The sequence below is a fragment of the Vicugna pacos genome, chromosome 3 (assembly GCF_048564905.1).
Source record: "Vicugna pacos chromosome 3, VicPac4, whole genome shotgun sequence".
NCBI lineage: Eukaryota > Metazoa > Chordata > Mammalia > Artiodactyla > Camelidae > Vicugna > Vicugna pacos.
In genome coordinates this window covers 34,430,762-34,451,706 of record NC_132989.1, presented here as the reverse complement: position 1 = coordinate 34,451,706, position 20,945 = coordinate 34,430,762, and the positions used below count along the sequence as shown (strand labels likewise).

Genomic DNA, 20,945 nt, shown 5'->3' with positions numbered 1-20,945 from the left:
GGTTTCAATTACAGACAGACTTTCATGTATTATTAATCTCTCTCTATGGTTTCCTTGCAAAGGGAGGATGAGGAAAGAGAGGGGAAGAAGAGGAAGGAGGAGAGAAAACAGAGCCTGAAATCAAAGGCCCTGTGCATACCTGGGAGGGGCCCAGTCGTGCTTGGTGCAGTCCAGTAAGGTCCCTACGTAAGTCTTGTTCCTCCACGTGACATTGACCACGAGGACACCTGCAGGAGTGGGGAATGAAGAAGGACCAAGGTTAGCACCAATTACTCTATTTCCAGTTCATTTATTATTGCTATTCTTTTTACCAGCAAAGCTCTATTCTCATTTGCTTTCAAAAGCTGTGGTTTGCATTCTTCCTCTTTCTGGTTTCAGTGACCTCAAGTGAAAACCCACAGGAAACTGTGTGTGTGTATTTGTGTATGTGTGTGCGCACGCACACACGCGCAAGCATGTGGTACAAAAGGGTAAGACTGCGTGTGAGAGCGTAATCAAGATACTGCTGACAGAAGGAAATGGTTTTTGCCATGTCCTGCTGTAAAACAGCAACACTCACCTCTTAATTTTTCTATTATTACACATAATTGCTTTCGTTTGGCAAGCGGCCAACAAAAACTAAGCGCCATTTACCAGTGCTTAAACCAGAAGGTGACTGAAAGGCATTGGTTTTGTTTCCAGTTCAACAGTACAAAATAATGGTGATTTTTATTTAGCAAAAGAAATGATGTGCATGCACAAAAATAGGTTTGGGGGTGGGGGGAAGCGGGGGCTTGGAGTCCAGAGAGCAATCAGCTACGATTTCTTCTTCCTAATCCTCCCTCTCTGGCTTTGTGAGACAAGAATCAGCCCTATGGTATCTGTTTCACTGTTTGGTCTTGTTTCATATTAAGGACTCCCAAAATAGCCCTCTTTAGAAAATAAATGTGCACAATAGGTTTGCCCTTGGGGTTATCTTTAGAATCAACTTTAGTAAGCATTTGCCACAGAGGATTAGAAAAAAAAAATCTCAAAACCAACACACTTGTTTCCTGCAAGCCATTCTGCTTTTCCCAACTGCTTTGCAGACAGACAATCTAATTTAGCACTGCATCTGTGAATTACTAAACTTAAGTGCACTTAGTATACCAAATGTCACAGGGAAACAAAATTTAACATCCTTTTTATTTCTCTAGAGGACAGGTTCCAAATTTTTTTAACTCTCTCCTTTAAAGCATATATAAAAAGGACCTAGATTTTGAGATGTATATAAAATATGAGGGTAAAAAAATGAAGTATTAAGTGTGCCTTTGTTACTTAACACTCCCCTCCCCAACTCACACACACTTCTTGGAAACACCAAGAGACAATACTCAAAGTCTGTTTCTAGCTGTTTTACTCACCAGCTCATCGCCATTCTGAATTCTGCAGAAAACCTGTATTGAACTCCTTTATGGTAAGGGACACCTCATAAGGTAAGACTCATTTCCTTGGGAACGTCTTAAACAGCAGGTTAAATATTTGAATGGTTGGGACTCAAGTAGTGAGGAAGAGAGAGTTTCTTTCAAAATTCTCAAAAAGAGATTTAAAAATTGTTTCCCATATGATCTGTGTTACTATTACTTAGGTGACAGCTGAATTTACTCACTGTATCAATAGTATGTGTGTTGGGGTGGGGGTAGTTTGCATGAAGCAAAGCAAGCACTGCCTCAAATCACAGTTGATTCCATTCTAATTCCTTTAGGGAAAAAAAAAATTTTAAGCCATTGAGTATAAAAATTCATACTGAGATGAGAATCAGTTGCAGTTAGGCATTTGGTCAAAATTTGCACAAGACAGAACAATTGGAGGAAAGGATTCTTTTATGAGCACATCCTTTCAGGAAAAGGGAGGGGGCGGGAGAGAAGGCGAAGGGGAAGACAGAGCTGTTTTTCTCATCATCTGCTCTCTGGGGCACTGTGTGTGGTGTCAAAGACCTTTGCAGCTGCTTAAAATTCTTTAGCATGTCAGCTATATTTACAGTGCAGAAATGTATCTGTATTGCCAGAAGGTTACTGCATTTTAACTTTAGATGCAATAGGCTGAATCACTGCGTTCCAGAGTCCCTGATGTAGCACAAATGTATAATTAAAATTGCTTGAAAGGAAACATGAAAGAAACAACAAACCCTCCATTCTTACAGTAATAAAATTAAAAACAGGAAAAGTCTGCACAGACACTTAACATTTGTCTGCAGTGAAAGGCTTTTGTTATTGCTTTTCCCCTAAGGGTTTCGCGTTTCCAGCAAACGCTGGCCTCGGATTGGCCGGCGCCTGCTGGGAACGCCGGCGTCTGATTGGCTGGGCCGAGGGCGGCCGCCCGGAGCAGCGGGGCAGCGATGGGGGCGGATAAAGGAGCATCGCCTGGGGAAGAAGCGGCGGCCAAGGTGGCGGGCCAGCCACGAGGCGGGGCAGGCGGGGGCGTGCGCCCCAAGCCAGGGTTCTCTCGGGGACAGCGGGCTGCCCGGCTCCGTAAATCAACGCCAGCAGGTCCTTGTGATGAAAGGCTACTGTCCGTGTGACAGGGCCGGGTTTCCCACCACGACCCACGCCGCGCAGCTCCACCCAACACGCAAACCCACTCCCAACGCTTGACACTGAATTCGTGGTCTCGAAAACAGGACAAAGGAAAAAGTGGGGTCCGGCGTGAAGGGACCCCAACACGCAGTTAATCACTGGTTATGTGGGGGTGGGGTGGGGGGGAGGAGGGGTTAACTGCGTGAAGCTGGCACGTAGGTGAAACACAAGTTGCAACTTCCACGCTGCAAAACTGTTCACATCGCCTGATACTATTTCTAGAAGCCACACGAGCAGACCTTATCTAAGTCCAAAGGGGGTATTGTTAAAAATCATCATTGTTGGCACTTAGGGGGAATAAAATCCTAAAGAAAAGTCCATTTTCAACTTCATAGGGCCTTAATAAGTCGGCCTAATTTTTCTAGAATCCCCAAAGTGCTCAAAATAAATGCTCTACTTGTGGAAAGATCTTGAAGTTTCTCTAATTAAATACGTGTGCTTGGTCTATTTTTCTTTATATGCACAATCCAGTCCATGATGTCACAGAATATTTATACCCACCTAGAATTTACGCGTGAATATACTCACGCACATGTTTATAGGGCCAAATCTCTGCACTGCAGTGAAGGCTTAAGGAATGCTTCTCACATAAACTACAAAGTGTCCTGTTTCTTTGTCAGGAAGTCTATGTTTAGACAACATGCTATTATAAGGGGCCAAGTAGGAAGGTACCGTTTTGGCTCTAAACGATATAAACGGCTTATCATTTTGCTGACGTCTCAACATCGTGAACACTTTGTAACCCATGGCCGTATAAAGCAGACTATACTTTTTAAAGGCCTAAATGCCCAACATGAAAATTAGCCCTTTACAAGTCCATTTTAAAATTTTACAAATCTGGGCATAGTTATGGTTCGTGCTTATCAGATATAAATTAGAGATAAGTGTACAGTTATTCCAAAAAGATTTAGTATTTTACTGCACATTTATTCTTCCAAATGTCTGGCCTATGAGCTAGGTGCTAGGGACATGCTATACAAGTCATTTTCATCTTTAAATTCTCATGTATCCCACCAGGTTTGTTATCGTCCCTTTCCACCAACAGACTGGGCATGGTCTTTCTCAAAATGCTAATACTGCCTTCCCTGTAACATTATTTTTGAAAATATCTGAAGATTATAACCTATAAAGTAAAAATACAGCTGAAGAGAGCAATGGACCATTTGAGTGTGCTCACCACACAGGGTTTTCTTTGTATCAAGACTGTCTTAGACACCAACACACCATCTAAGCTGCTGTATTACCTATGGGATATTTAATAAGAATGTTGTCTATGTTCTGTAACCTCACTCCCGCCCGCTTCCTTACCTCTATAACCCAGCTTCATTCTGGGCTGGCCCATGTTTGTGTGTTCAGTTTGGCTCTGGGCATGGGTCTCTTGGGAAGATGGGCTAGCTGTGTTGGGAGGTGTGGAGTTCTGCCTTGAACGAAACGATGCTTGCAGTGTGACTTTTTTCTACACCTATGCTGTATTGAAGTGATGGGGATTGGGTTGTGTTGCAAATAATTTCTTTGTTGAGATCCCATAAGGATTCCATATCCACAGTGTTGTGTTATTTCCTCTTGTTACTACTTAGCAGTTAAGTGTTCCCAGAAAGATGGCCAGGCCCATTAAGCATTTATTGTGCAACTACAGGGTATGCAACACCTATTTGGTGCTACGGAGTCAACCATGTTTAGCCTGTAACTCCATCCAAACTCTATACCTGTAAGTCTGCAAGCTTGTAACAGAACAAACCGTATCCTGTATTATTCCAGAAGTGGAAGTATAGTTTGCATATCACTGGAGAGCAGACCCCTTAATCCATCTCAATGAATGAGACCCAGTGTGTGATTTACAGAGTACCTGCCCTGCTCAGAGCGAAGTCCGAGGTGACCAGGCCTCAGGACAAGTGACCCTAACCCTGGCCTCAGCTGACTGTTCCAGTGATGGGTAACTGAAACAGAGGCAACCAAGCAGCGACTTGCTTTGGGAATCTGCATTGGTAATATGGAAAGGAAAACTGGTAATAAGAGTAGAAACCTGTAGGTCACAAGACACTGAAGGCTGAGAGCATTGTGGTGGATACAAGGATGTGGCAGCTGTGAGGTGAGGCGTGCACAGCCCTCGTACTGTGTGTCCCTTTTCTCTCCTGCTTCATCACTGTTGGGCGGGCTCCCACCACTACCCAGGACTGTCCCGCTTTCTTCCAGCCACCTTGTTTAAAAGTTGTTCCTGGCTGTGTACTAAAATCTTTGAACACCCAGACCTTGGCTGCGCCTTGTGATACCCTATAGACAGTTCACCTGACAGTCACACAAAGACAATGACCATGTCGACATTCCTGCCACCTCCAGCTGCCCTCTGTTTTTTTTTTTTCCCCTCCAGCCTAAACAAGCTTCTTCAACAATTCCTGATGTCACACTTTTAATTCCCCTGGGAAAAAAAGCCTTTAAAGATGGCCTCATCCGAATCCCCAAGGAAAGTTAAGGTTCCTAACGAACTGAGGACCAAACAGAGACCAAGTCTAACATTATCTCCTCTATGAATCCTCTCCAGACACACAGACCAAGCACACCACCAAAAAACGGCCACTTCCCATATTAGCTGTCTTGACTGTGGTAGTGGTGTCACTGTTGTACACATCTATCGAAATTCATCAAAGTGTACATTTGACATATGTGTAGTTTAATGTACAGGAACCATACCACAATGAAGGTGTTAAAAACAAATTAAAAAATTAAGTGACCAAAAGAGCCCCAACAATACAGCCACTCCCTCCCGGGTCTCCACCACACTCCATCCAACTGTTCTCCCCAATGGCTGCGCACCAGAATCCATGGTTCCTCTCCGAGTCCACAGCGAGATGCTTTCTCAGCCTCCCTACCAGCTAGACATGGCCCTGTGCCTTGGTTTCATGAAAGGCAAGTGAACCGCTGGGTTCCAGTGCCGGGCCTGGCCCAAAAGAATCTGCTATGCGTGTTCGTCTGATCTCCCCTTTCCGGCTGGCTGGCACAAGACCACAGTGACCCTGCAGGCCATAAGAAGATGGCAGAATCTCCTTCATCTGGGAACCTATAACAAGGTGAACCCCCATCCAGCAGTCAGTCTATGACACGAATAGCAAGTAAACTGCTACTGCTTGAATGCTGCTGAGACTGTCTTAATTTACAATGCACAGTCACGTGAACACTTTACTCCACTCACAAGCACAGTCAGCCTGTCTCTTCCAACTAGACTCTGCTCCTGGAAAACAGGCGAAGGGTCTGCACCTACCACACCTGTGAACACACAGAGGGAGTTCATTCAACACGCTGGAGCTACTCGACAGTGAATGGAGACAGTCGAGATTTGAATCCTACTCAGTGACTTCTTTACACCATTACCATACTTTTTCAATAAGCATAATCCCCCACTAGCTTATACATGATAGAAAATCTCTGTGGAGAGATTTCGCTCCGAAGATGTTATAAATATGGTTTATGAATGACTGTTTCTGGTATTGGTGAAGATGTTTTCTCAAGAACTGGGCAAATGCCTGATTTCCCAGTAGATCAGCATAACTGTTTATATTACAGTTTAAAGACTCTGAAAGAGTCTTTAAAGTGCCTCGTCCCTGGGACAGAATGCTTTGCCAAGCATGGCAAATGCCGAATTTGGAATCAGACATCAGTGGGGGGTTCTTTTTTTTTTTTTTTTTTTGCACTCTTATTCAGACTGCCACATCTGGACGGACTTGGTGTGCATTCATGCAGAAAACAAAAACCTCACTCTAATAATACTGAAATGGAACCCATTTATGCCATAATCTTTTTTTTTAAGTTTACACATTTCTTTCCTTTTCTGTATTTATTCTAGTAGAAACATTAGTGACAACAAAAATGCCACAATATGCTGTTTCATGAGTACCAGATAAAGTTCATGCATTTAGGATATCATATTACTCTGTATTTTTATACAATGTGACTATTGTACAAGGTATGATTTATCACTAGTCCTCTGTCCTGAACTCCCTCCCTCTAATATTTTGTTGTGGTGGTTTCATTGTATCCAGGACTGGTACTTTTCCTTTTTTCAATTGAGTCTTGTGTATAATACCCTTGTTCACTTTTCTGGCTTCAGAGCATCTCATCGTCATATAGGTCTTTCTTCAGAGGACCAAGTTGACTTTATAATTATTGGGGGAAATTTTAAATTTACAGCTGGGTTGCTAATGAAGTACGTGACAGCCAAAAAGCAGAGGGACTTTCCTGTTACCTCTGCCAAGGCTACAGGGAGCACCAGGACATGAAAAGCCAGTGTTGTCATATGACCAGAAAATGCAGTATTTTTTTCAAAAGAGCTCCACTGCTGGGCTCAATGTTTGAGGAGTCACTTTAACCACATCCTGTAATCAAACCATCTGGAACACAGTGCGGCGATTAGTCACCCTGAACACGGTGCTTTATCTGAACAAATAGTGTAGGCAATGGACTTGGGAGATAGGGCAGTACTAACAAGGGGAAGCGTAATGAAACACTTTATGCCCCAGTGTGCTGCCACCCCAGTCATAAACCCCAGAGACACACTGCTCTGGTGTTAATGTACTGCTTTATGAAAGCACAGCGAGCTTAAAGATTAAAGGAATCAAGGGCTAAAAACTGCTGGTTTCGATAGATGTTCTCCGTTGGCGGCTGGAGAATGCTGGCACCACTCTATCTCCGTTAATTATAACCTCTCCGATGACAGTTCAGCATTCCTAGTAGGGCTTGGTGTTATTTTCAGGATTTTAAGAACAAGGTTCATTTATGGGAGGATAGTGATGATTCTTCATTTGCCAGCGGTTAATCTGAACACTCAGACAATTCTTTGTGGTTCATCTCAAGTCTGTCCATAAATAACAAGATAAAAAAAATAGAAGACCTTAAGCCAAATAAGTATGCTAAACCAATACCAAAAAGCAATGTCAAGATGCTACTCGAATCTCCATTTTAAAAGATAGTCTTCTTTCTTACTTGTCTGTGCTTATCTCTTTCAAAAGTACATTTGATCATTGGGGGGTACAATCTATGGAAATTAGAAAAAAAAAAACCTGAAAGGATTTTCCCCCCTAAAAATATTGAATAATCCCTAAAAGAGGGTAAAAATCCTGGCTAAAGAAACCTTGTTTCCCCATGGGCCTTATGGTTTAATACACAAAAGAACACAGAGCCACTTCCATCACTGTCACCTCCCCCGCAGCCTTTGTTCTGAGGCCTGATGAGCTGTATTGATTTGGGAAAATCATTGAGCTTCTTGGAAAACTAGACTCTCGCTTATTCACTGCCATCTATTTCTTTCCCATGAAGACAGGTGGTCGATATCCAGTTGACTGGTCAGCGCAAAGAAGCTCTCGCGGCTTTTCTTTTCTTGCTTCCCTAGTAATATTATCCTTTCCCACTTCTAGAAAATACAATGGCCTGGGAAGAAGTCTTGTGGGCAAGAAGAGGGAGCAGAAATAAGGCTTTTGTAAGGCAGCTCCGGGGACACAGAAGCGCTGTCCCATACATTTGCATGAGAGCCTGCACCGCACATGTGGATGCGGACAATATGTTCACTGACCAAGTAGAACCAAGTTTAAGCATTCATGAAAACTTGGAGGGCCTAATATATAATTATTTTTAATCACTAGATTTAAAAACAGATCACTAGAGCTCAATTAGTATTTACTGAAGAGATAGATGCTTTATTTCTTTTAAATAATCAGCTCTTAGGTTTTTGCAAGTTTCATAGTTCATGTTGTAGGTGTCACTATAGAAATTGTGGGGTACAAAGAGTATGATAAAAAAAATCGCATGGAGAGCTTTAGAAAGTAATTTTAAACATGATCAGTAACAAAAAGAAATTGCTTTTAAGTTGGGCAGACATACACATCCTAAAGCAACACTGTCCTTGATGGCTTGAAGCTAGTTATTTGAAGAAAAAAAAACTATATATAAATAATATATAATTATATAAATGTAATATATATTAATATATCCACCATTCTCACTACACCATGTAGCCTTGTTCCTTGGTTTCTACTAGCTTCTGTGCAGAGTCCCCACTTGGGGACAGACAGGAAGACAGGTTTGAGGTGATACTGCTGGAGAGAGGATAACCTCCCCAAGCTTGCTTCAACAAGGGCACGAAGTCCCAGACACACCCAGGCTGTGTCAAAAGTTACCCCACCCCTCCCACACCCCCGGCATCTCCAAGAGGATGCTCTTCAGATCGTAAGCCATCAAGGCTCAGCCAAAACACAACAGGTAGAAGATAAAAGATGAAGGTGGGGAAGAGGCAGAAAGGAGAAACAGACAGAGAGATGGAACTGAAAAAGTACAGTCTCTGAGACAGACATTGGGAGCAATTTAAATGCATTAACTGAACAGGTACAGGTGGGAGTGTATGTATGTATGCACACATCTGTGCAAAGAGGTTTCATTTCTTATGTTTGATTGAACATTTCAGCAACGTATGCCTTAAGGCTTGTAACAAGGAGTTAAGCATCAGCACCACTCTGGTTTCCGGGGCCAAGTTCAAAACTTGAATTTTCTCTGCTCCTTTGCAGGTGTGAAATCAGATATGCTTAGACGAATGGTTTTCAGCACCAGCAGGTTCCTCAGGCCCTCTCTCTTTTTGAGGCACAATTTCCTCATTAAAGTAGGAGAACGATTTCTCATCCACCCCCTGCCCCCCGCCCTTCCCTTTCTCCCTGGGAAGACAAGGGTTGGGTACCAGTGGACTTGCTGCCCCCAATCCTGTCTTACAAGCTTCAATTATTTGCTCGCTAGAAGATTATTTTTTCTCGCTTTAAATAAAAGCATTCAAAGGTTGGGAAAGGTAAATGAGAAGTATTAACTGAACCACGCCTACTACGAGCCTACATAATGATATGGTTGCAATTTTATCGCAGCCTAACATAGCGTTCCTGTAAGAGTGTTATTTCTGGAGGCAGCTATGTACCAGGGGCCCTGGGCAGTCAGCACACAGCCAGGATCCCCCAGAAGGAAAGGGAAACAGCCTCTGCACACTCCCACCCTCAGCATCACATGCCAGCAACTGATAAGCAACTGAAAGAACGCAGACCTTTCAAATCATCAGGCCCAGTCGTTTCCTGCACTTAATATTAATTATGGGATCGTTCCAGCTTCTTCCTCAACTTCTACAGCCAGGCTCTCCTCAACGCTGTTTCTTCAATTTGAAAAACAGGTAAACAGAACGGCAAAACCAGAGGGAAGATAAACTATCCTTAAGGCAAAAACGCCCCCTCTACACCACTGCTCCTTAAAAAAAAAAGGCTAAAAAGGGAGACGAAAGGTGCAGGATGCTGAGAATTTGGAAAGTCATTTAACAGACACCTGCCCCTTCCTTACTTCCTGGTGCAGGCAGCAGTCTTTTTCTTGCCCAAAGGTCCCTGGGTGGCAGGAGCAGGCAGGAGGCAAAGTGATGACCGAGATGAATGAAAGTGTGAGATGCAAAGAAAATAAAATCTAAGCATGAAAACGCCACATACCTGGGGAAATGGGTAGGCTTGGAAAAGGGAATACGAAGAATCAGTTCTCCCAGCCCCTCTCATCACCTGTCTTCCCCACAAACCTCTTGTAGATCAGTCTAGGTAGGTGACCAGCAGTTTCGGATTTCAACATGAGTAAATTGCATGTCAGGGTATGTGTAACACAACTATAGATTTGAGGACTGCGTTTCAAAGTAATTTCTTACCATTCTCAGTCCTTGAGCTACAAGGCGACAGTGGGAACCAACTGACAATTATGCTTACATCAAAAAGCTGCTACTGATGCATGTATCTCACTGGGACTGAAGAGCCAGGCTTCATATAAATTATGATGCTTTATTTAAAGGCAGAGTGCTTATTTGCTTTTGTGCCAGCTCTGGGCCCTTTTCATCTGTGGCTCTACCGGGCCCAGGAGAGCACAAATTCCGACAGCTCTGCTGGCCACCAGCTGTGTCCCCGTAAATCATAAAACCACTGAACAAGCCATTCTTTTCAAAGGCCTGCAGCATTTACTGGAAATGATCACTCTGCTATTATTCCACTTGCTGAAATTTAAAATAGCAATTTACAACAGCAGCGGAAAGAGGGAACTGCGTCTCTCAGCTGTGTGTGTGTGCGCGCGCGCACGTGTGTGTCAACGGGGAGGTTCTGCATGCACGTGGCACACAAAAGGGTCTATTTTGTGTGCCACCTAAAATTCACCATCGTTGCAAATCTGAAAAGGAAGCAAGGAATGCGGACGTCAGGGAAAGCAGAGGCAGCACCCTCACAATGAAAGGCAGCAGGGTGGTGAGTGAGGTTTCTGTCTCTGGCTGCCCTCCCTGTTCTCACCTGGAGGTGGCTGTGCCCAGCAGGAGCATGGGAGGCCATTCACATACTCTGCTAAATGAGGCTATGCAATTGTGCTCAGGTTCAATGTAATTAAAAAAAAATGAAGGAATTAAGTCTAGTCAAACTCAGTCTGCAGTCAATTTTACCTCGAGGATTGGACTAGGGAAGAAAGAGTAAGAGTGATTGGTGGTGGAATGGAACAGTCCACACACCTGAATAGATGACTCTGGAGACAGACACACTGGGCTCAAAGCCCACTCTGGAGCTGCTTCACCTTGAACTAAACCTCTCTGACCCTCAGTTTCCTCATTTATAAAGGAGGAATCATATGCATCTCAAAGAAGGGGTAATTTAGGGAAAGCATTTCACATGGAAACTGACACAAAACAGTCACTCAGCAAATGGACTTGGGCTTCCTCACCTTTTAAACTGTCCTGTAACCCAGGTCCACCAGCTGAAGAATGGAGGGAGATGCCAAATATCAAGAATCCTCCACTCAGAAATACAGCCAGCAGCAAGCCAGCCCACCTGCACCGCTTCCAGGGAAAACACCCTCGAATATGGGCATGGGTACTGATCATCCCAGAGTCCTGGTGACCTGGCCCAGTGCACGTGACATAGCTATTCCTTACAGTCTTAAGGGCTGCAAATTCCAACCTTAAGGACTTTTTATTATTTCTATATCCACCAGCAATTTCAGCCAATATAAAGTCATCCTTCCTACCCTATCCACTGTTTAAAGCAACCGTTTCCTCATTTCACCTCTCAATAATAAAGCCGCTGAGAAAGCCAGTTTCTAAATCACCAAAGACTCTGCTCTGGACTCAGGGTAAGGAAACCTCACGTCAAGTTTTCAGGAACAGCGAACTGAACACCCAACATCTGTCTGAATTACAAAAAGCAAAATCCAAGGCCCCCCCACCCCTCGACAACGAAAACGAGACCTGGCAGCAAGGCTCGTGGGGCTGCAGACAGAGGTTACAGGCAAACTCATCTTTCTGATCCCATCTGAACAGACCAGTTTTCATGATGATGGGCAGAGGCTGCCTTCCCACCCTCCCCCCTCCCACATTCCAAAGTTCTTATCTTTCAGGGAAGAAAAAAGCCCAACAGAGTTACAAGTATTTCAATAACGTGCTTAGAGACCAGCTCTTTTCTGTAAACAAGCCTAATGAAGCGTGACTAATAGTGCTCTCTCAGAGCAGAGCGTGGGGGAAAAGGGCCTTTGTTAGCACTTACTGGAGCAAGTCATCGTTTTGCTGGAGCAGAACAAAACTTAGCTGGTTATTGATTGACCAGCCTCGCGCGGTGTCACTGCTCTGCTATTTCTCCATCCCGCGTGCGTACGTACGTGTATTTATGCAGACATGGAGATGTTCTTACACACACACACACACACACACACACACACACACACACTCTCCCACGTACACAGTAACACGCAGCCATCTCAGCTAACTTGGGGTGACATTTCTCTGCCAACCAGATGAGGCACTAAAGGAATCTAACTGAAACCTCCCTCCTCTCTGATACCTGTATCTCTTCTAGCCCTTGAAATTAACTAACATTTCACTCCATGTTGTATCACCCACCTCAATTCCAGAACACTCTCCGGGGACACTTACTAGTTTCCAAAGTCACTAGAGACGATTTGCTTTTGTTTTTTAATACATTCCAAATTACTGGTGTTTCCTTTCCCCAGTTCACCTACCGATTCTAGAATTCCTGAAACTGAGCTCCACGTGATAAATGCTACATCAGTCTCCCATGACGACTTTAACTCTCTTTTTCAATTTAAGTGTTATTAATATACACAACAGTGAGGCTAGCGGGAAGATCTGAAGTTGACTTGGACTTCTTTTTTTTTTGGACTAACAAGAATTCGAGTCAGAACTTGCTTTCCTTGCAACTCTGAGCACAAATTTCCGTATAAATTATTGACTGCACTTTGGCCTTATCTGAAACATTAGCCCTGCAGGCTGATAAGTTCTGACCCCAGGTGGCACATCAGGCCTCTCAGAAGAGGCTGGAACGTTAGTGCTTTGCACAGGGAAGGGGCAGACGACGGGGGAGGGGGATGAGGGGGGACCAAGGCGTGAGAGCCAATCCATCAAGGCTCTGACAGCTTTTACAGCCTCCTTGGGCATTAGGCCCAAGTCAACCTCTAAGACTCCTATTGTCTGCATTATTCTCTTCTTCCCTGGTCTGATGAAGTGAGGGTTAAGTCCAAGGCTTCAGCCAGAGAGAAAGGCTATTGTTAGTAACTCAGTCTTTATTGACTCTGACCTGCAGGACAGCCAGCTTGAAGTCTTTTCCACAAAGTAATGCACAGTTAATTGCTGCTCATCTTCAGGGTATGTTTTATCCATCTCTTTTCACTGGAAGAAGACCTGACTCAACATTTCAACATCTTTCCAGGTTGCCACGTAATCTTCTCAAGAGTGAACACACACACACACACACACACACACACACACACACACACACACACACACACACACACATACACACACACTCTGGACCAAAATCTGATTTGCACCCACCACAGTCCCTGAATCACTCATTCTAAAACCAATGCAAACCGCAGTGTTTGGCGGGGCAATGCTAACACCTGGGAGCCGGCATAGGCAACATTAAATAAATAGGTTTTCATGGTAAATATCTGTGGGGATTATTAGTATATGGGGCAGGAAAGCACTTGATGGAGGAATGAGGTAGAAACATACTATTTTCTTCTGATGTCCTCTGCTTAAAATAACTAAAGATCTTTTTCCTCCGAAACTGGGAGTTAGCTTTGTAAGCTGCTGGCAACAGACTAGATGGCCTCGGGGTGAAGGTACAAGACTACACTCAGGCTTCCAGCGAGGAATGCAGCAGGTTGCAAGGGTTGCACGATTACTGGTCCAAAGGCTTTCCCATTTTCTTTGAAAGAAAAATCAGGCAAACCATGGGCTCTCCTCACCCAAACCCAGGCCTCCCAGGGGAGGCGGAAGGGAGGACAGCAGCCTGGTAGAGGGCAAGCCCCAGGGCACCCAGGACTGTCCTTCATGTGCCCAGATCAGGCCAGCCATACAGCCAGGTCCCCCCAAACGTGTTCAAACTGTTGCCCAGCAGCCCAGAGACTGAAGGCTTCCAAGGAGACAACACACATTGACACTGTGGAAATCAAGTTTCTGGGATACAGAAAAAAAGTATAAAACTTCCCTTTGGATTTAAAGACTTCTGGTCACAAAATCCTGCAATGTTTGGCAGCGAGATGGATTGTGTTATTTAATTTAGTATATCCCAGTATATGGATGAATATATATAAATTAGAACATGTTTTTCCAAACAAGTGAAGAGAAAGCCACTTTTCAATTCAATTCTGTTCCACTGGTGTGTTTGACAGTACACTGCCTCCAAGGTATGTGAGTGCACTACCAGACTTGACCAGCTTTCTCAAAAGGTGACAGTTAGGAGAACAAAGTCTCCTGGTACAGTGGATTACATTTTCTGCGGCCATTCAGTTCAACTCAAATGTAATATTTAAAGAAAATCAGAATTTTCTAATTCAACCAAGAATGCGTGATCAAAGCACATTAAACTCATAAATATCACAAGCTACCAGGGCCAAAATTTTTTTGGTAAAGTACTCAAAATAAAACTGCATGTGTAGCTTATTATTATACAAGAGGTCCTCCCTGGGTCTCACTGCCCAGAAATAAGTGAGGAAAAGAGTCAGAGAAAAATCGACTAAAATATTCAAGTAGTCACCGTACATAAAGACAGGCTACAAATTTTAAGTCTTGGGTCAATAAAGATGAAAGTTGCAAAGGGACCAAATTGATCACTAAAATGTTTAAGCCTCTGGACACACTGAACTCGAAATTTGCTCACTGAATCTTGGTATAGTTGAATCTGGGTTCCCCTCTGAAGCTTCAAAGACAACAATCCAAAACTAGTAAGAGAAGCAGTATTTTACACAACAGGCAGTTAACAGTTGTGTTACCGTCCCCAGGGGGGAAAGACAGAAAATAAATCTAAGTACATTGATTGAGTGCTTTACTGTGTGGAGGTCACAAGAAGAAGTGTTTTTACAGAGATTATCTCATTTATTTCTCAGCATCTACATGCCAGGTTCTTTTATTATCACTATCTTACAGTTGAGCAAATTAACAGTAAGTTTAACTGACCAACTTGCCCCCAGTCAGAAAGTCAGAGATTTGAACACAGGCAGTCTGACTTTTGATACCACACTCCTCAACACATTATATAAGTTTACATAAACAGAAGTTTATTAACAGAAAGATTTCATGAAGGAACTACACATGCACGGCTGGGGACCCACAAGGTTAAAGCCATGTAAGGATCAGTGGCGTGCTCAGGGGCATGAGCTGTAGATGCTAACTGTAGACGGTATGCATCTCTTCCCAGCTCCACATCAGACACCACATCGGAAGCTTGAAATTGATCACGGTCAGAATGTTATCACCGCAGAAAACAGCCAGCACTACACTCCTCCCACCCCCGGAACTCCCACCCCAGGGCCAGTGGTTAACGATTTACCAGCACATGGATGGTGATAAACCTTAATCTGCTGAACTGCTCTTCTCTCCCATAATGCCAGAGAAAACAGTAGTCTGGGGGAAGCATGCAATCTGGAAACCCTTCACGATGCAAGTTATGTTTAACTGCTTAGAAGGCATCCATAGTATAAAACTAAGTAAGGGATGGTTCTAGGACTCACTGGAGACCGCAGTTCTAACTTCTTAGGATTTGAGCTGTTATTTCAAAGGGGTCACAATTCACACCCGAAGGCTTCTACTTCTGTTGACAAACTGTCTAATCAGTCATCGACTCATGCCTATTTTGACTCCAAACCAACCCCTGGCTCCAGCCCCTCCCTCTTCATCCACACCACTGTCCAGTCAGCCCTTGGTTTCCCTCCGCTGTTCCCACTTAGCTCCCTGCCTCGCACCTCCAAGTGCCTTTAGATGTCCCTGGCACACAGCAGGTCACTTCATGCTTTACTCCTACTTTTTACCTGGAAAGCCTGGACCTACCTTCATCTCGGGAGTCCAAGCTCAGGTGCCTGAACTCTAAGAAGCCCTGAGGCTGCCTGACCACATCTGTGGATATTTCTATCACAAAAATTACCGTGACTTTTAGGGTGCCTGAAGTTTACTGGCCAACCTCTCAGAGACTAAGCGCCATCTCTTTCAAAGTGCCTGGCAAAGAGCAGGTACTCAGTAAGTGGGTTTTTAAGGCAAATGAAACATTAAAATGAATAAAAGCATAAAAGAGCCCCTGTGTTATAACTCTACACAGATCAAAATATGAAAGTGAAAACTGCAAAGCTGAGCATTATTCATCACCTGATTCTAAGCCTAACTTGGCTGATTCTTTCCACTTTTAAAATAGCTTGATGATAACAGAGATGTAAATGATGTGGCTTTATGTATGGCCTCTTTTTTCATGAGAAATTTTTGTGAACTACAAGTTAACGAAACCAGGAGCCTTCCTCCGGGATTTCAAAAGCCATCCACTTTTATTGAACTATCACAAAAGCAACTGATGAGGTACATTTGCTGCTCACCTGATGCAGACCCGCTGAACACAGACGAGAACCCGCCCAGCCGTGGCAGATGGGGACCGCTGGCCCCTCCCACCGCTCCTTGGTATTTAACGAAAGGTCAGATCCAACAAATCTCCTCCCAATAGCCTGCCACTGGTTATTCTCCCAGACCCTGGGTCCCAAAGAGAGATCTGTCATTGCTTAAATAAATTTTACAGATATAATAGATAAAGGTAATAAAGAAAACAGAGCTTTTATACAACAAAGTTGATAGAGCAGAAAGCTCTCACTCCATAATGGGACGTATGGTGGTGTGTCCTAGGCTGCTTGTGTGTACCAATGGGAAATAGACAATGAAGGTTAGGAAGCATGAAATGGCAGCCTTCTTTGCCTTTCAGGGAACGTAAATTTTACCTGCTGAATGTAAATCTTCGAGCCGTGGTTTTCAATCTGCTTCTGTGATCACCAGAAATTGATTTCAAGGAGATATCCAATTATTTAACTTAACTGCTCAGCAATGCAAATCCCAGGTTACACATTCATGTGATGATAAAGGGTGCAAGACTCAGGTGATGTTTTGAGTGCTGTTTTCTGGCTTCGGTCCTCGCTGGCCTCGATGATGTCACCGGCCCTTTGGTTAGCGTGCTACTGAGACTGGAACTAGTATGGTGAGTGGTCCACTAACTGGAAGTGAGCGTTACTGGAAGTGCTACATGCATCACTTGTCCTCAACAAGAGGCCTGTGACTTCTAATAGGGACTTTTGTGGTGCCAACTGAAACGCAGAATGATGGTTTTCTTTCCCAGTGTGCTTTTGGGTATCTCATGTTCTCACAATGATACAAATCGTTTTTTTTTAAAATGTCACATCTTAAGGCTATTAGGAATCAGGTACCTGACTCCTCATACAAGGAAGGAGTCGGGGAGGACACCAACCACTTCAATATTCTTGCCTTCATGATACAGTAAAGGCACTTACCCCCAGCAGGTCAGGAACTCATTTTGACTAGTCTCTTCACAACTCAAATGATCAGAACACAAATTGGTTTTTGTGTGTGTGTGTGTGTGTGTGTGTGTGTGTTTAATCTATTCATCAAATCGTGGCATTTGTTGTTTAATTCTAGTTAATTTAAGTAGCCTAATTTTCTGGGAAGGCATATTTTAAAATAGAAATTTGGTAAATATATGTAAATCATGGGGTGCAGGCAAATACTCTGCAAAGTAGAACAACAAAAACTAAAAATAATTTTATAAAAATTTCTATTCTGAAACAAAACAGCCATGAGAGCAACCTTGTAATTGCCAGTAATCAACACATGAGTAAGTATGGTCCATGTAGATGCAGAGGGTATCCTGGGGAGCAAGGGAATACAGACATGTAAACTTTCATTTACTTAATAGAAATTAGGAATTCAATTGAGAAAAAAAGTGAACTGCATGACCCCTGAGTGCATGAGGTATTTAAGATCAATCCTTCAAGATGACTTCTCCTTAGGATGCATTCATGACCCATATTAAAGAAATTTTAGAAGGAAATTTACTGACATGGGTTTGGGGGGTGGTAAAGAGGCAATATATATTTACTCATGAGGCACTGTTTCCAGTGACACCTCTTTCTATAGTTGATGGTCCACACAACGCACAGGAAAGCTGTGTCTGACAAGCAAGGTGGTCTCCTGGGAACCAGGGTTTGTTCACTGCAGACCCCGAGGATGCATTCATTCCTTGATCACAGCCATCTCCCTCCCCTCATGGTCACTTGTATTGGAAGGTCCTGCTGTCAAGACACCTGCCAGCCTGATGTGGCTGTCAGAAAGGACACACTAGCAACATGAACACCACTGCTGGAGACTGTAAGAGTACCTACAAACATGGGGGTCTTCCTGTCTTCCAGGTGGAATCCCAAACTGTAGGGAATGCTCGGCAGACTGATGAAAAGCACTCCTGTGTTTGCCTAGAACAAGTATTATGACCCTGGGAACTGTACTTTTGTGTGTCTGTTAATTTAACAAGTGCATGTGGTGCTGACTGCGTCAGACACTATTCGAAATGTCTCACCAACATTAACTCATTTAATCCTCCTAACAACCCAGTGTAGGAGCATGGAGGGGAATAAATTATCCCTACTTTACAAATGACAGACTGACATACAGCAGGCAGTACGTAAGTTATTGCCCAAGGTCACAAAGACAGTAAGCTACAGGCCAGGAATTGGAGCCCAGGGGGTCTGGCTCTAGTTTCTGACAATGACCCAGTATGCCCCAGACACTGGGACAAAGAGGAGAAGCATACATGCCTGGCCCTCGAGTCAACGGGTTGGCCTTTTCGCCTAATCTGCTGGGACATGAAATCTGCATGACAAGGCACACAATGGACACACTGAGCTTCATCATGTCATGTCCAGAACTCCCATTTAAGAAAACAAATTAAAAAATCATGTAATTTTCCAGCACAAGAGAATCTTGACGATCACCCATTCCAAACTTGCCCTCTTCAGGGCGAAGGAAACTGAGGCCCAGAGAAGATAAATGGCTAGCCCCGAGTCCCAGGACTAAGGAGAACTGAGGCAAACCATCACTGGGTCTCTGACTTCCTTCTCTTCCAGTGATCCTCAGTGTCCACACAGAAGCACCCAAGGCGAGTGGCAACCAGGACGGCTGATGGGCTCTCAGGGAGCAAGGGGGCTCCTTTAGAGTCCATCACACAGCCAAGGGGTCTGCCCTAGCCTCTGTAGCCTCTGTGGCATCCTGCCACAGGAAGACAAACACACATCCAAGAGGTAAGAAGTTGCTTCGGAGAAGAGGAGTCAAGAAAAGGACAGAGAAAGAGCCAGAGCACTGAGCAACAACCCAAGTCCTCTGGCAGGTGCCAGGGGAACCAGGGCCTCCTCTGTTTACTCAAGCCTAACACACACACACGCATGCACGTTACCTGCTGATGGAGCGATGTCAAAAATAACATTATGAAATAGAGTTTATCTAAACTTGCACTGAGAACCTCTTTTTTCCCTTGCTTCATTCTGTCACAAGGCGCCACAGGTAGCCAATGGTGGCTCCAAGGCCAGGCTACAGCCCCAGGCATTCACTGTCTTTGCTTTGTCAGGGGAGGTGTTCTCAGGACGGCTGTCAGTCTCCACCCCTTATGGCCTATGGAGATGGCACACGGCCAAGGGGCCTGGCAAGAACGGGTGGGCAGCACCTAAACCAAATGTTGCGTTACCCACAGCAAATTCCACAGGCTTTGTGAAGGCGAAGAATCAAGGTTCCCACAGATGTGTTCAGAGCAGCATGATTTGCAATAACCAGGATGTGGATGCAACCCAAGTGCCCATCATTACTCAGACATAAAAAAAAGAATGAAACTCTGCCATCTGCAACAATGTCGATGGTCCTGGAGAATATTCTATTTAGTGAAAGAAGTCAGACAGAGAAAGACAAATATTGTATGATATTGCTTACAGGTGGAATATAAAAAATAACATAAATGAATATATATGCAAAACATTAACAGACTCACAAATATAGAAAACAAACCAGTGGTTACCAACGAGGAGAGGGAAGGCAGGGAGCAAGATAGGGGTACAGGATTAAGAGACATAAACTACTGTGCATAAAACAGATAAGCAACCAGGATATAGCGTATAACACAAAGAATTATAGCCATTATCATACAGTAAATTTTAATGGAGTATAATCTGTAAAAATACTGAATGACCATGCTGTCCACCTGAAACTAACATAATATTGTAAGTCAACTATAATTTTTTTAAAAAGGACTGAGCGTTTCAATTTTGGAAGAAATATAGGGCCGGTTTCTGAATCTGGGTTCCTGGTTGGACTACAGAAAAATCTGTCAATCTCTTCACACACACATGCTCGCTCGTAGGAGATGGTATATAGGGATTTCAAACCCAGGCCTATGAGACTCTAATGTCACCCCAAACTCACAGGGTGGTATGAATCCCCTTGAGTGCTTATTAAAAATACTGATTCTCAGCTTTGCTCCAAACATGTGAGGTTGATTCTTATCAGAGAAGCAAGGCTAACAGACTTTAAAGGAAAGTGTACCTCATACAAAATAAGATATGCAGAAACCACGTTGAGTTTTACCCGTAAAGAAATGCAGAATACTGATTGTGATTAATTACTTTCTGACATTCTGGGGTAGGAGGTATTATTCTATTGCTTTGGGAAAAGCCACCAAGGAGCCCTGGAATGAGGCTGAGAACTTTTTATCTGCCTGAGCCCTTTGACAGGAGTATTAATACAACAGCTTAACTCGGTTTAAAGCAAGAATTATTTCACCATCCACACTAATCTCCTCTGGCAAGAGGCAGAATTCTGCTATGGCCACGCACAAAAGATGACAGAGGCCAGCAATCCTTTCTTCGTCGAGGGGAATTGGGGGCTTTTCAAAATATTAATATAATCTCGCTTATTAAGATAAAATGATGTGCTAAAAGCACTGGAAATTC

The 20,945-nt window shown here is 43.7% G+C and overlaps 1 protein-coding gene across 5 annotated transcripts in view; it reads right to left on the bottom strand.

Moving 5' to 3' along the window:
* Positions 1-20,945, bottom strand: part of ZNF608 (zinc finger protein 608) — a 101,165-nt gene that overhangs the window by 10,657 nt on the left and 69,563 nt on the right. For all 5 annotated transcript variants that reach the window (XM_072957602.1, XM_072957613.1, XM_072957610.1 and 2 more), the window contains one exon: positions 140-227. In XM_072957602.1, the coding sequence (XP_072813703.1) occupies positions 140-227 (88 nt within the window). The remainder of the gene's footprint in view (positions 1-139; positions 228-20,945) is intronic.